The following is a 13,515-nucleotide window of genomic DNA, read 5'->3' as shown; positions in this document are numbered from 1 at the left end:
TAGCATTTTTAGTGAGGTAATGAATCGTTAGTCTTCATTTTTAAATGTGTTCTTCTTAAAAACAACCTTAAAGAAGATCCTTTGCAGTGGCTTGGTATTAAGCATGGATCATATGTTTGTTTGTTTGTTTTTTAAACAGGTTGTAGGTAGCATGGATGCTCACCCTAATCGATACTGTGCCACTGTGCGTGTCCAGCAGCATCGTCAAGAAATCATCCAAGACTTGGCTGCCATGGTCAGGGAGCTGCTTATTCAGTTCTACAAATCAACCAGATTTAAACCAACTCGCATTATTTTCTACAGAGATGGTGTTTCTGAGGGGCAATTTCAACAGGTTAGATTCTTCATGCTTTGAGTTGTTGCATGACTTTTGATTATAAAGTGTGTTAAATTGGAATTATGACAAGAAGCAAACCTGGTTTCCTCTCTGTAAAGTTCTCAGGCCTTGGCCAAGCAGTGTAGGGAAAGTGTGATCACAGCTTTCAGGATCTTATTACTTCTCCTTTTAGAGAAGGATTTCACAATCTTTCACAACAAAAGAAATTTTTTAAATGTCATTCAGTTTTGAAAATTGGGAATGTGTTTGATGTCTGGGACCAAATCAAGAGTTTAACATTGAAGTTTGATTGCGTAGTCTAACAGTGATTTTAAAAAAAAAAATTAAAAAATAGTTAAGTTTTTTTTTTTCTGATTTTTCTCCCATTTTTCTAAATCCTACCTTGATATATTACCTCTTTCCACTTGCCCCCCACAAAATTGGGAAACAGCTTTTTGTATTTATTTTTCTTTCTCACAAGCCTCATGTTTTAATGAAGTATTTTAGTATATTTTTTCAGATATACACATAGCTTTTCTGCTGTAATTTTTAAAAAATATTTACTGAGTAGTCTTAAAATAATTTCACAGTTTATTGCATTAAAAATTTCATAAAATTTGGTAAGCTCCATGCTTGCTGTCTTCATTTGAATCAGTTCTGAGACTTTACCCCATTCTTCTTTCCCCAGTCTTTGTGGTTATGCCAAGTCCTCTTTCTAATATTCAAGTTGCTATGAACTTCCATGTCTTTCTCCAAAAGCCCTAAATAGCTAATAAGTAGCAGTATAATTATTTTTGTAATCTGCTGGATGTTCTTAACCTTGTATGCACCTTATTTATCACATTTTTCTGTCGGTTATGTTTCTTTCTGATTTAGGTTCTCCACCATGAATTGCTGGCTATCAGAGAAGCATGCATTAAACTAGAAAAGGACTACCAGCCTGGAATTACATTTATTGTTGTGCAGAAAAGGCATCACACCAGGCTCTTCTGTACAGACAAAAACGAACGGGTATGTTCTAAATATTTGTCATTCAAGGATTGACATATTGCCTGAATACCACACAAAACTGCATTAAAACTGCCTTCTATTTGAGTATTGGTAATTTTGAAAATATCTATGGATTAATGAGTAAATTATACTTGCGTTTGAAGAAATTCGCCTTTGTCTAACGGTTGGTCTGCTTTGGGATACATATTGGGGTGAGGAGAGCAGCCAACTCATTTTTGGCTGTGTATTCATTACACAAAAAATTAGAATGCAAGGAGATTTTTCTCAGATTGGAACACAGTCAAAAGGACTGTCAGATACATTTCATAGACATCTTTTTGTGCCATACAGAAAGCTCATTATTGCAACTGTATATATAAATACATTTCAATATTATGGAATTAGAGATGGAAGAGAAGTGTGTTAACAATCAGTGCAGAATTGTTCCCTTCAGTTCATTTTTTCTGGTACTTTTTCCAGCTCAGTTTCAAATATCCCACTCAATAGATCTTTCCTTAGGAGACTGTTCTACAAAACAGTAGATCATTATCAAGGTTCCCTAATACTCAACCCAGTTTTGTTTTTCTTTAATTTCATTATTCCTAGTTGTGCAGCTCCTCAAAATTTCTAGATTACACATGTACCTTACCTCTTGTAAAACTTGGCATCATTGTAAAGCAGGAGGTCTGCATTAAGGTCATAATCCTACTCAAGTGAGCAACCATTACACAAATAATCCTAATTCATTTCAGTGAGATTACTAGTATTAATCAGAATTGTTCATATCAGAAAGGGTTTTCAAGATCTGGTCCTAATTTACTATTTCGGGCTCAATTCAGCACTCCTTATTGAAGAAAAACTCCCATTTGATGTTGGTGGGAATTGTTTCTGCATAAGGAGCACTGAGAAGGGCTCTTAAATACTAACAGCAGCCTTTTAAAGACAATCTTTTCTGAGCCACCAACATGGAACATAGGTTTTAAATGTTAAAGAACTTCTCATTACCTTATTCCATTTTCCTCCATTGAGATCCAGTGGTGGTTTTAGTCTTCAAACATGAATTTTTAACAGTGAAAAGGCCAGTCCCCTTAGTTAAATTTTTCTTTTTCAACCCTCTTGAGGCTGTTTTACCAGCATGGAGGGAAGACGAAATAGCTACTTTGTGCTCCAAGCTATCCTTTCTGGACTTGGCAGTAGCATAGCATTATTGGTAATGGCCCTATGTATCTATATCAATATCTATATCTATATATGTAATGAGAACTGTTTTTCATTAAGCTACAAAGCCAAATCAAGGAAACACTGACCTCAGTCCAATTCAAGGGACAGATAAAACTTTTGCACAACAGCCTGCAGACTGACATAGAAAGTTTTCCCCACCTTGAGAGAAAGAGAGAGAGATAAATATCTCCTGATATATTTTTTTTTTTAATTCTTTGACTGCCCCTTGAAACTTACACTGCTAACATGCCTTTTATTCTCAATTCCTTAGGAACTGTCAGTTGCAAGGTACATTAATGTCACTAGTAGTATATGCACCTACATAAACTGCAGTCTGAGCTGCTGCTGTCCAACGCAGTTTCCTTAACTTCATTCCAGTACCAGTCCAGGAGGCAGGGAGGATAAAAGAAGGTAGAAAAGTAGAAAACCATGCCACCTAGAGCCACCTTTTGATTGCAACCTCCTCTGTTGGGCTCTCAGGAAAAGGGTACAGAGACACCCTCTTCCAATACCCTAAAGCTGGGAATCTGAACCTCTGTAGTGCCAGAGGAAAAAGCAGTGGTTTTTACTATCAGCAGCTTGCTGAGTCTCCTCATTTATTCTGTGGAAAGAAGAGATGAGAAACATGTTGAGGATGTGCTCAGGTAAGCAAAATCTTAGCATGGAACTAAATCAATCACTGTCATTCCCAGCTATTGCCGTACCACTGTCCCCTGCCGACATCATTGAGCTTCCCTCATATTGTCAGAAGCCTATGAGGCTCATGTAATATAACAAGTCCTGTGGAGCACCAATATCCAGTCACTCCAGGATTGGCCCACATAACATTTCAATAGAATATACCATTTCTCCCTAAATCAACAAATTCTGCACCAGTGTAGACATGCATCCCATTGAAAAAATTTTGAGTTGCTGAGCCAGGCAGATTGGAAAGAAAAATGCCTGTTACTTATATTACAGTAGTACCTAGGTGCTCCAACAAGACTGATGCCCTGTTGTAGAAGTTACTCTATAAATACCTAGAAAGAGACAGTCCCTACCCATAGACCTTACAGTCAAAATAATGAAGACAGAAAAAGAATGGGAGGAGAAACAGTTACAGGGGAAGTAAGTTGTCCACAATCTCACAGCATGTCCGTGGCAGATCAGGGAATAGAGCCCAAGTCTCCCATGTTCCAATTCCGTACCCCATCTATCACACTGTAGCTGCTGAGTTGTACATTTTGCTTCTTTGCTTGTGTTAGTCTTTTACTGTCTGTTTCTAGTAGGGCTGTCAAGCAATTAAAAAAATAATCGCGATTAATTGCACTGTTAATAATAGAAAACCATTTATTTAAATATTTCGGATGTTTTCTACATTTTCAAATATATTAAGTTAAATTAAAATGCAGCATACAAAATGTACAGTTCTCATTTTATACTTATTTTTTATTACAACCTAATACAAGTACTGTATAGTGCAATCTCTTTATCATGAAAGTTGAACTTACAAATGTAGAATAATGTACAAAAAATAACTGCATCTAAAAATAAAACAATGTAAAACTTTAAAACCTACAAGTCCACTCAGTCCTACTTCAGCCAATTGCTCAGACAAACAAGTTTAGTTACAATTTGCAGGAGATAATGCTGCCAGCTTCTTGTTTACAATGTCACCTGAAAGTGAGAACAGGCATTCGCATGACACTGTTGTAGCCTGCATCGCAAGATATTTACATGCCAGATGCACTGAAGATTCGTGTGTCCCTTCATGCTTCACCGTTCCAGAAGACACGTGTCCATGGTGATGACAAGTTCTGCTCGATAATGATCCAAAGCAGAGTGAACCGATGCATGTTCATTTTCATCATCTAAGTCAAATGCCACCAGCAGACGGATAATTTTCTTTTTTAGTGGTTTGGGTTCTGTAGTTTCTGCATCGGAGTACTGCTCTTTTAAGACATCTAAAAGGATTCTCCACACCTCATCCTTCTCAGATTTTGGAAGGCACTTCAGATTCTTAAACCTTGGGCCGAGTGCTTTTTCTAGCCTTTGAAATCTCACATTGGTCACTTCTTTGCATTTTGTCTAATCTGCTGTGAAAATATTCTTAAAACGAACATGTGCTGAGTTGTCATCCGAGACTGCTAAAACATGAAATACATGGCAGAAAATGAGTAAAACAGAGCACGGGACATACAATTCTCCCCCAAGGAGTTCAGTCACAAATTTAATTAACGCATTTTTTTTTAACAAGCATCATCAGCATGGAAGTGTGTCTTCTGGAATGGTGGCTGAAGCATGAAAAGGCATACAAATGTTAAGCATATACGGCACATAAATACCTTGCAGCGCTGGCTACAAAAGTGCCATGTAAACGCCTGTTCTCACATTCAGGTGACATTGTAAATAAGAAGCAGTCAGCAGTATGTCCCATAAGTGTAAGCAAACTTGTTTGTCTTAGCAATTGGCTGAACAAGAACTAGGACTGAATGGACTAGTAGGCTCTAAAGTTTTACATCATTGAGTTTTTGAGTGCAATTATGTAACAAAAAATCTACATTTATAAGTTACACTTTCATGATAAAAAGATTGCACTACAGTACTTGTATGAGGTGAATTGAAAAATAGTATTTCTTTTGTTTTTCATTTTTACAGTGCAAATATTTGTAATAAAAAATAATAATATAAAGTGAGCACAGTACACTTTGTATTCTGTGTTGTAATGGAAATCCATATATTTGAAAATGTAGAAAAACATCCACAAATATTTAATAAATATCAATTGGTATTTTATTGTTTAACAGTGCAATTAATCATGTTTAATTTTTTTAAGTTAATCGCGTGAATTAACTGTTATTAATCAACAGCCTTAGTTTCTAGTTGTGCTGGCATTGGCTATGGTTCTTTTCCCTCTCCTGAGCAACCTCTTAATGTGCATGTTTTGGCATGCAAATAGCAGTGATGTCAGAGAGATGGTAGTGTCTTTCACTCAGGCTTCAGAGGGAAACCTTCATTTCTGTTTTTATTTAAAAAAAAAATGAGGTTTTAAAAAAAAATTAAACTGCCGCGGTAAGTGTCCATTAATCATATGTCTACACATCTTTTTAAAATTTAAGTCCACACTAGAGCGCTTATAGCAGTGCAGCTGTACTGATGCAGCTGCACTGCTGTAAAATCTCTAGTGTAGCCCCTCTTTGCCGACGAGAAATACCTCTCCCATCGACATAATTAATCCACTTCTAAGGAGCAGCAGTAGCTACATCAACGGGAGAAGCTCTGCTGCCGACAGGCCGGCGTGGACAGTGCTCTATGTCAGTGTAACTTATATTGCTCAGAGGAGTGTTTTTATTTTTATTTTTTTTCACACCCATGAGCGACATAAGTGGTAGTATAGGCGTAGCCGAAGTCCCTACACTCAAAATACGTTTGCAGCTTACCTTCAAGCTTTGTGTTAGCTTAAAACCTAAGTATGGCTATTTTCATCACTTCTTAGGGTTTTTCTTTAAATGGCTTGGAGGCCAAAATAGAGCTTCTAGAGCAAAGTAGTTGTCTGCATGTAATAAAGAAGCCATCTTAGCTGGTAAAGTTCTGTGTCCACTAAACTTCCCTTCCTAGTCCACTGTCATCAGAGAAATGACACCTCTTTTAAGTCTATACATGGGAGACATGGAATTTCATTTACACATGCTCAAACCATCACAGCTTTCATGTTGTTACTATATCTTGAAAATATTTTATAAATCTTAACTAACCCTGTCTGCACCCATGTTTGATATATATAGAAGAACATGTCTGTGTAAAAACTTGTGTTGTGGGTTTTTTTTTTAGAGATGAAGAAATTAGAACAAAATTTCTCCAAAGTCACAAAGGGAGTCAGTATTAGAAATGAGGAGTTCCTGGCTCCTAATCCCATGCTCAGGCCTCTGAATCAGTCTTCTCTATGGCTTAATATCAGCCTCTTTTGATGCATTATTGGAACTACATTGCTTTGAAGTTTGTAGTGGGTTCAGATTAATGACTCCCAGCACTAATATATATGTGTACTTCTTTATACATGACATGATCCCAGCTAGGGAATTGACAAAAAATTAAGGGTTGTTTGCTTACAAATCTGAATATTACACTTTGAGTTTAGGGAAGGGGCCTGCCTCCCAATCTTCCTCTGGCAACAGTGGAATAATCCCTCTTGGAATGTTAAATGATAACGGGAGGTGATCAGCCAGTGGCAGGAAACTTTCTCTAAATTGTACGAATTAGTATTGAAGTTTGACGACTAGAAGAAAAGAATGAGTAGCCTATTTTTTACTGGTGCATCTGAATTGTGGCAGCCCTACTTCAGGTTCCTGGTTGAATAAATTATCACTTTTTCTAGTCCCTGGTATTTTGGGGTTTTGTTTTTTAAAAAATACTTTTATATTTTGGGATTCTTGTTTATATTATAGTTTTGGTGTTTGATGACTTGAATATATTTTTTACTGTCCAATGGAAGGAAAAAAATTAAGTAAACTGTCATATACCTTATGGTATTATGATTTATTTTGTTCACATAGGTTGGAAAAAGTGGAAACATTCCAGCAGGTACTACAGTGGACACAAAAATCACCCATCCATCAGAGTTTGACTTTTACCTTTGTAGTCATGCTGGTATTCAGGTATGCTTTTATTGTGTTAATCATGTCCTCTCACTCTTGTCTATGCTATCTATTATGTCGTTACATTCCTCTGAAGAATGTTAATAAATTAGCACACAAAAAAAAACCCAAAAACCCCACACCTACCCCTAAATTCAATGGGGCCAATAAGGTATATATTGTATTTCAAAGGTCATACACTTATTGTGCTCCATCTGTTTTGTTATCTGTTTAGATTGTTAATTTTGGGGGCCAGGTACCTTGTTCTCTTTTTTTGTCTGAAAAGTATCTCACTTTTACATCTGTACAAATAAATATTTTAAGAAGAAAAAATTTCTCTTGCTTTGAATTCACTTGCAATATGTAGCAGACGGAGCGATTTTTTTTATCAGAGCCACAATTTTGTAGATCCTCTTACACACGCGTTCACACAAACAGAGGGGTATGTCTGCATTACAAAATTAAGTTTACTCAAGTTAACATCCAGCCACCACAGTAATTAAAATGATGTTTCATGTCCACACTATATTCTGTCAGTAGTGCACATCCTCACCAGGAGCACCTCCACCAACTTAACTGTGTGAGGCATTTTGGGGCACTGACGGCTGGAACCCTGTTGCCTAGGGTGCAACACCTCTCACAGAGGTTGGAGTTAAGTCGATGTAGTGGGCGATTTACATAGCCAAAATGAATATTTCCTCAAGAATGACTTGTATCATTAGCCTATTGCCTTTCAAGGTCTCTCATTTGCTCATTGCTTGAATAAATAGGTTTATCATGCAATTTACATGGGATAAAAACAGCGTCGCTTGTCACAAGAGTCTTAAAAAAGTCCTGGGCAACTGGAGGTAAGGGGTTGCCAGATTTGTATCTATTGTAAGGTGGTTTCCATCCAGTAGTTCTGTATACACACCAGCCTGGTTTGAAATTGAAAAAAGCTTAGCTATGCCATTTGGTCTCCTCTTTTCTTTGATATACTTTAAGAGGCTACCCACACCCTTAAGAAAAATCCAGTCTTTGCATATGCATGGGGCATCCTGCAACGCGTTAAGATGATTACAGCCTCCAATTGTATTAATTGTCTTCTCGTGCCACAATGAGATATCCTGTGTGTCAGGATCAAGTCCAACTCCATACTTAAGACAATTTGGATAGAAAAAGGATTAACAAATTAATGATTATAATACAGAGTGATAGACTAGCTTCCTTTGATTATATCAGCTACCATTGTCTCTCAGTTCCTTCTGTCAGCAGCTATGCTCAAGGTTTCATGCAAGGATAGATGACAACTGGTCTTTTTCGACTCTTGCCTCTAGAACAACCTACTAGAAATATGGAAACAAAACTCACTTTGTAGGAATTATTTATAGTTGGGTTAATGCTTTGCTTTTCCCTCTCAATGTCAGTTTCAAAAATGGGAAAAATAATTTACCCTTACTATCACAAGAGAAACCTGGAAGGATATTTGGCTTTATATGAAAGATCCTTCAAGTTTTTTATCCTTGGGAGTCTTCCAATACAAGATTCAATAACTCCTCACTCAATGTCCTCCCGCTTAATATTGTTTCGAAGTTACGTTGCTGCTCCATTAAGTAACATACTCGTTTAAAGTTGTGCAATGCTCACTTATAATGTCGTTTGGCTGACTTTACAAGGGAGCATTGTACAAGTTCCTCTTCTCCACCTCCTCCCCATCCCTTCCTCCCTCTCAGCGCTCCCCTTGCTGCCAAACAGCTGTTTGGCAGGGCTTAGGACTTTCTGGGAGGGAGGGAACGAGCGGGGAAGCTGCCCCTCCTCCTTCTGGCAGGCAGGACCACCCAGAACTCAGGGGCTTTAGGGACTGCAGGGCCCAGGAACAGCAGCTCTAGAGCCCTTTTCGGAATGCGGCCCCACGAGCACGGGCCAGAGGACTCAGGAGGAGCAGGGGAAGCTGCGCAGCCAGCGGACGGAGAGAAATGGCGCTTTCCTCTTCAAAGCTGGGTTGTGGGAGGGGAGCTCCCAGAATCACAACTCCCAGAATTGCAGCCATGGGGGCGGTGCCACTCTGTGCAGAGCCACCTGCACACCCCCTACACGAAAGAGGAGCTGCCTCAGATAAGTGTTCTGCACCTTCTGCCTGCCTTAGCACTGAGACTCCTCCTGCACCCCAACCCTGAGCGCCCTCCCACGCCATAACTCCCTCCCAGACCCCACACCCCACCCTGAGTGCCCTCCTGCACTTTGACTCCCTCCCAAATCCTGCACCCTGAGCCCCAGGGGTAAGCCAGGGGCACCTCTGCACCACAATACAGTATAATATATAATGCCTTTTTGTCTGCCCCCCAAAAATGTCCTTGGAACCTAACTCCCCGCATTTACATTAAATCTTATGGGAAAATTGGATTCATTTAATAATGGTTTCACTTAAAGTTGCATTTTCCAGGAACATAACTACAACGTTAAGTGAGGAGTTACTGTATTAAACAGGTACTGCTGGACTCCAGAATGTTAGTTTTAAGGGTAGAGTGGCAACACGCAGAGAATGTTGGAGATGCAAACAGTCACATGCCAACCTTGCACACTCTCTTTATACCCGTCAAAAAATGCATGTGTTCAGTGTGTGACAAAACAGAGTTCCCACTTGCATATTACCATTATCAGGTGGGCATGCATATGCAAATACATCAGATGTATGTTCCATTAAAGTGAATAACACCTAAATGAAACATGTCAGGAGGGATAGCATAGTCCCATAAGTGTCCTTAATTTACATTTTGAACCTGACCCCCAGAACTTGGACTGTGGGGTATAGTCATCACAAATGTGCTTGAGAACCTCTGTCCATCCAGCAGGAGGATGTTGGGTAAGAGAATCAAATTAGATTGATAGCATGTGATTTAGTAGAGGTAACATACTTAAAGTATAGTGTTTTTGTTTGCTTTTCCTACTAGATGTGGAAATTGAGAACTTCTGAAAAGCCTTTTTAATGACTTCTGTGATCTGCCCTTAGGGAACAAGCAGACCTTCTCATTACCATGTCCTCTGGGATGACAATCGTTTCTCTTCAGATGAACTGCAAATTCTTACCTACCAGCTGTGTCATACATATGTACGCTGTACTCGTTCCGTCTCAATCCCCGCACCAGCATACTATGCACACCTGGTTGCCTTCAGAGCCAGGTATCATCTGGTGGATAAAGAACATGATAGGTGAGTTGCGGTGTTATGAGGTGCTACAAAATTTAACAGGAAAGAGGCATGCAGCTATTTTAATCTGGGTTCTGTGGCATTCTCTCTAAGCAGTTCTTGGGTAAATTTGGTTTCCATTGAATAATAGCATCTGAAGAAGAAGAATGTTTATAATATAACTTTGTGAAATAGAAGGAAGATAATTCTTTTTTTTAATAGTATATCTATACGTATTTTCAAATATTAAAATATGTTTTAAGGGTTGTTAACTTCTGGAGTGAAGGAATCTTGTACACCTTTGGTGGTGGATTCTCTGGAAGGGTGCAGAAGTGGTCCTTCCATTGGTCCTCTTACTCAGTGGCTATGAACAGCAGCACCTTACCTCCATCAGGGAAAGCAAAACTGTACTCCCTTTTTCAAGATCCCAGTCAGTTTTGCTCCTTAAATGATCCAGTTGTGGTTCTTAGAGGATGAGGCAATATTCAAAAGAGTTGCTTTATTTGAAAATAAAATAATATATTTTAGGAAAGGTAGATTAAATAGGACTTCTCTTTTCTTTTCTTTTCTCTGTCTCAGTGCTGAAGGAAGCCACACTTCTGGTCAAAGTAATGGCAGAGATCATCAAGCACTTGCTAAAGCAGTTCAAGTTCATCAGGACACGTTACGTACCATGTATTTTGCTTAACATGTTTTAATGTTTAGCGATTCAGTAGAGTTGGATTCACGTGAGACCAGCTGCACTTAGACCAACAGTTGCCCAAGCTACAGTGACAGCCAGCAATGAGTGATGCATCTTTATTGTATTAGTTTTTTCCATTTGCAAGAAAGCCTTCCGTCTGGAATTTCAGACTTCATTATGAACTGCAGACCCGTACAAAACCCCACAGTTGTTGGAAATGTGGTTTGCCAAAATCTCTAAGCTGCTTGTCAGAAAACAGACCCATATTTTGTAGTTAAATCAAAAGCTATGATCTCAGGGCTAAAAACAAAACTTTTTCATGTAGTTTGCTATTCAATTTATTTGTGTGTTAATAATTTGGAAATATCTTATTCACATCAAATTTGACGGGCTCAGATGCTGTGAGCTTGCTTTTAAAACAAAGAAAGAAAAGGAAAAGCACTACTTGGGTTTTTATGAAGCCTTGATCATTCTGGATGCATTTACAAAAGTTTTATTTTCAAAGTGCAAAAAGATAATAATTCTGGTCCTCCACTGTCTTACAGGATCATTCTGTATGTTTAAGAACAAATGTATTTCTGAAATTTGTTCTTGAATGTCTTTTTTGTGCTGCATTTAAAGATGTTTTTCATAGACTTATGAAATAATTTCAGAAAAAAATGAACTTGTATCTGAACCTTTAATAGCTCCAGTGAGATTGGCCAAAAAAAAAAAAAAAAAAGTGCCATTTTAAATTTTTTTAAACTTTTTTTTTTTTAAATCATACTGACAGCTAATCATAGAATTTGTCCTATAGGACTGTGACACTTATTTTCCAAAGTTTCTAAAGAATACGGGTCTGTGGTGATAAACACAGTACAATCCTTCACTGTTATGTTTGAATTTTGGTAAATTTTATATGTTTCACAGTATTCATGTGATAGACTAGATGCTATTATTTATTTTATTTACTAAGGCGTGCCCATCGTATTTCTGTTAACATATCAAGAAAGCTTTGGATTTTAGACATTAAAACTTACCATGGAGACATTATTATTCAAATACAGGAATATGCAATTGACTTTGATATGACAGAGGTCAGAGATACATACAGTGTATATTGTATAGCTTGTAATTTCTGGAAAGATTTTTTCAGCATGCACACATGGCAGGTTTCACCTGTGCATTCAGAGAGAGACACACCTTGAGACCAACATTCTCCATCCATTCAAGCACAAAATAATTCTTCTTTATTTATTTGTTGATTATTGGTGAAGCAGCAGTTCAAATTGAGGAGAATGGTTCACACTATATAGTTAAGCTTGCCAAACTTAATAGAATCTATGCAGTAAAATAACTCTTAGGAAACCGTTGAAGTTTACTTGTGGAAGAAAATGAAACTCTTTGTTATACATAAGGTCAATAGTATGAGTGAGATTTTTGCCATTCCCTTAGGAGAAGTATTAATTAAAACTGATAATTATTAGACATATATGCTTCTGTTAGTTTGCACACTGGGTTCATATACATCATAATACATGTATAAACCATTGCACTAATTGTGACACCATAAACAATTTTAGAAGAGGATGGGGGGGAAAAACCCGAAAGTTGTTTATGCTGACTTGATTTTGTTTAATGTTCTCATATGCTAAATCAAGTACATATTAAGCATGTAGATTTTTTTTAAGTTGCATTCTCTTGCTCTGTCTTATTCAGCTCTCTCTTTCCCTTCCCCTAGCAAACACATTTACCTCTAGCATCAAGGTGGGCAAACAGCCTCATCGAGAATTAGTGTCAGTGCCATATTTTGTATAGACTAGAACTGTTTGCAGTTGAGTAAGCCAGAAAATGCCCAACTTTGCTGCCTAAAAGGTTTAGGTGCATAATTTTGTGCACAAGGTCAGGTCTGCACCTTATAGCACAGCATGCTGTTGCTCGTGTTGTTTGGCTGAAGCAACAAAGTAAATTCTGTTAATGGATGAGTCAGTCATATGTACATCATGCTAGTTTATTATTCCTGTCTTGCTGTTGAAATCAGTGAGCCAGAACCTGTTCTCAGTTATAGTTGTGTAAATACTGGTATTCCTGATTATACTGGTAACTGAAAATAGAATTCAGCTCTTTGTAATTACTAAGAAGGTTATAAAAGCCTCCACTAAAACAAATTTAGCTGATTTGCAGTAGCTTTTCTATGATGGGTGTATTGCACTTTTCTCTATAGCATTTTGAGCAGTGTAGAAATTCATTGCAAGCTTTAATTTTGGCACATTATCAGACAATTGTATGAGTTATTCTTTAAGAAGTTAAAATAGTCAGCCATTTTTAAAATTCCACTGGTGGTTCTTGCTATTCCTTATGATTAGGTGCTCAGGATGATACTTATCATCTTATTCTCCTCTTTCCCTACTGCACAAACCTGGAGTAAATTACTTTATGTGGGCAACCAGATACAGCAAGGATCCGCCTCAATCTCACATCCTGAATTCAAGGGTAGATCAAAGGGCTATGGTGCCTCCTCTTGTGGCTTCTGTTCTAGTCTATGGGCT

At 37.9% G+C, this 13,515-nt stretch overlaps 1 protein-coding gene across 13 annotated transcripts in view; it reads left to right on the top strand.

Moving 5' to 3' along the window:
* The window catches only part of AGO2 (argonaute RISC catalytic component 2), a 139,622-nt gene extending 127,594 nt beyond the window's left edge, over nt 1-12,028 (top strand). For 12 of the 13 annotated variants that reach the window (XM_030546406.1, XM_030546405.1, XM_030546408.1 and 9 more), the window contains 5 exons: nt 140-334; nt 1,193-1,327; nt 7,060-7,161; nt 10,130-10,329; nt 10,885-12,028. In XM_030546406.1, the coding sequence (XP_030402266.1) occupies nt 140-334; nt 1,193-1,327; nt 7,060-7,161; nt 10,130-10,329; nt 10,885-10,993 (741 nt within the window). In that variant the 3' untranslated portion in view covers nt 10,994-12,028. Of the gene's footprint in view, nt 1-139; nt 335-1,192; nt 1,328-7,059; nt 7,162-10,129; nt 10,334-10,884 lie in introns of those variants that run through there. The other variant, XM_030546409.1, reaches the window with a different exon arrangement.
* The last annotated feature ends 1,487 nt before the right edge of the window (nt 12,029-13,515 follow it).

The sequence above is a fragment of the Gopherus evgoodei genome, unplaced genomic scaffold (genome assembly GCF_007399415.2).
Source record: "Gopherus evgoodei ecotype Sinaloan lineage unplaced genomic scaffold, rGopEvg1_v1.p scaffold_44_arrow_ctg1, whole genome shotgun sequence".
In the NCBI taxonomy this organism is placed as follows: domain Eukaryota; kingdom Metazoa; phylum Chordata; order Testudines; family Testudinidae; genus Gopherus; species Gopherus evgoodei.
The sequence above is the reverse complement of the archived record's forward strand: the minus strand, read 5'-3'. Positions and strand labels throughout refer to the sequence as shown.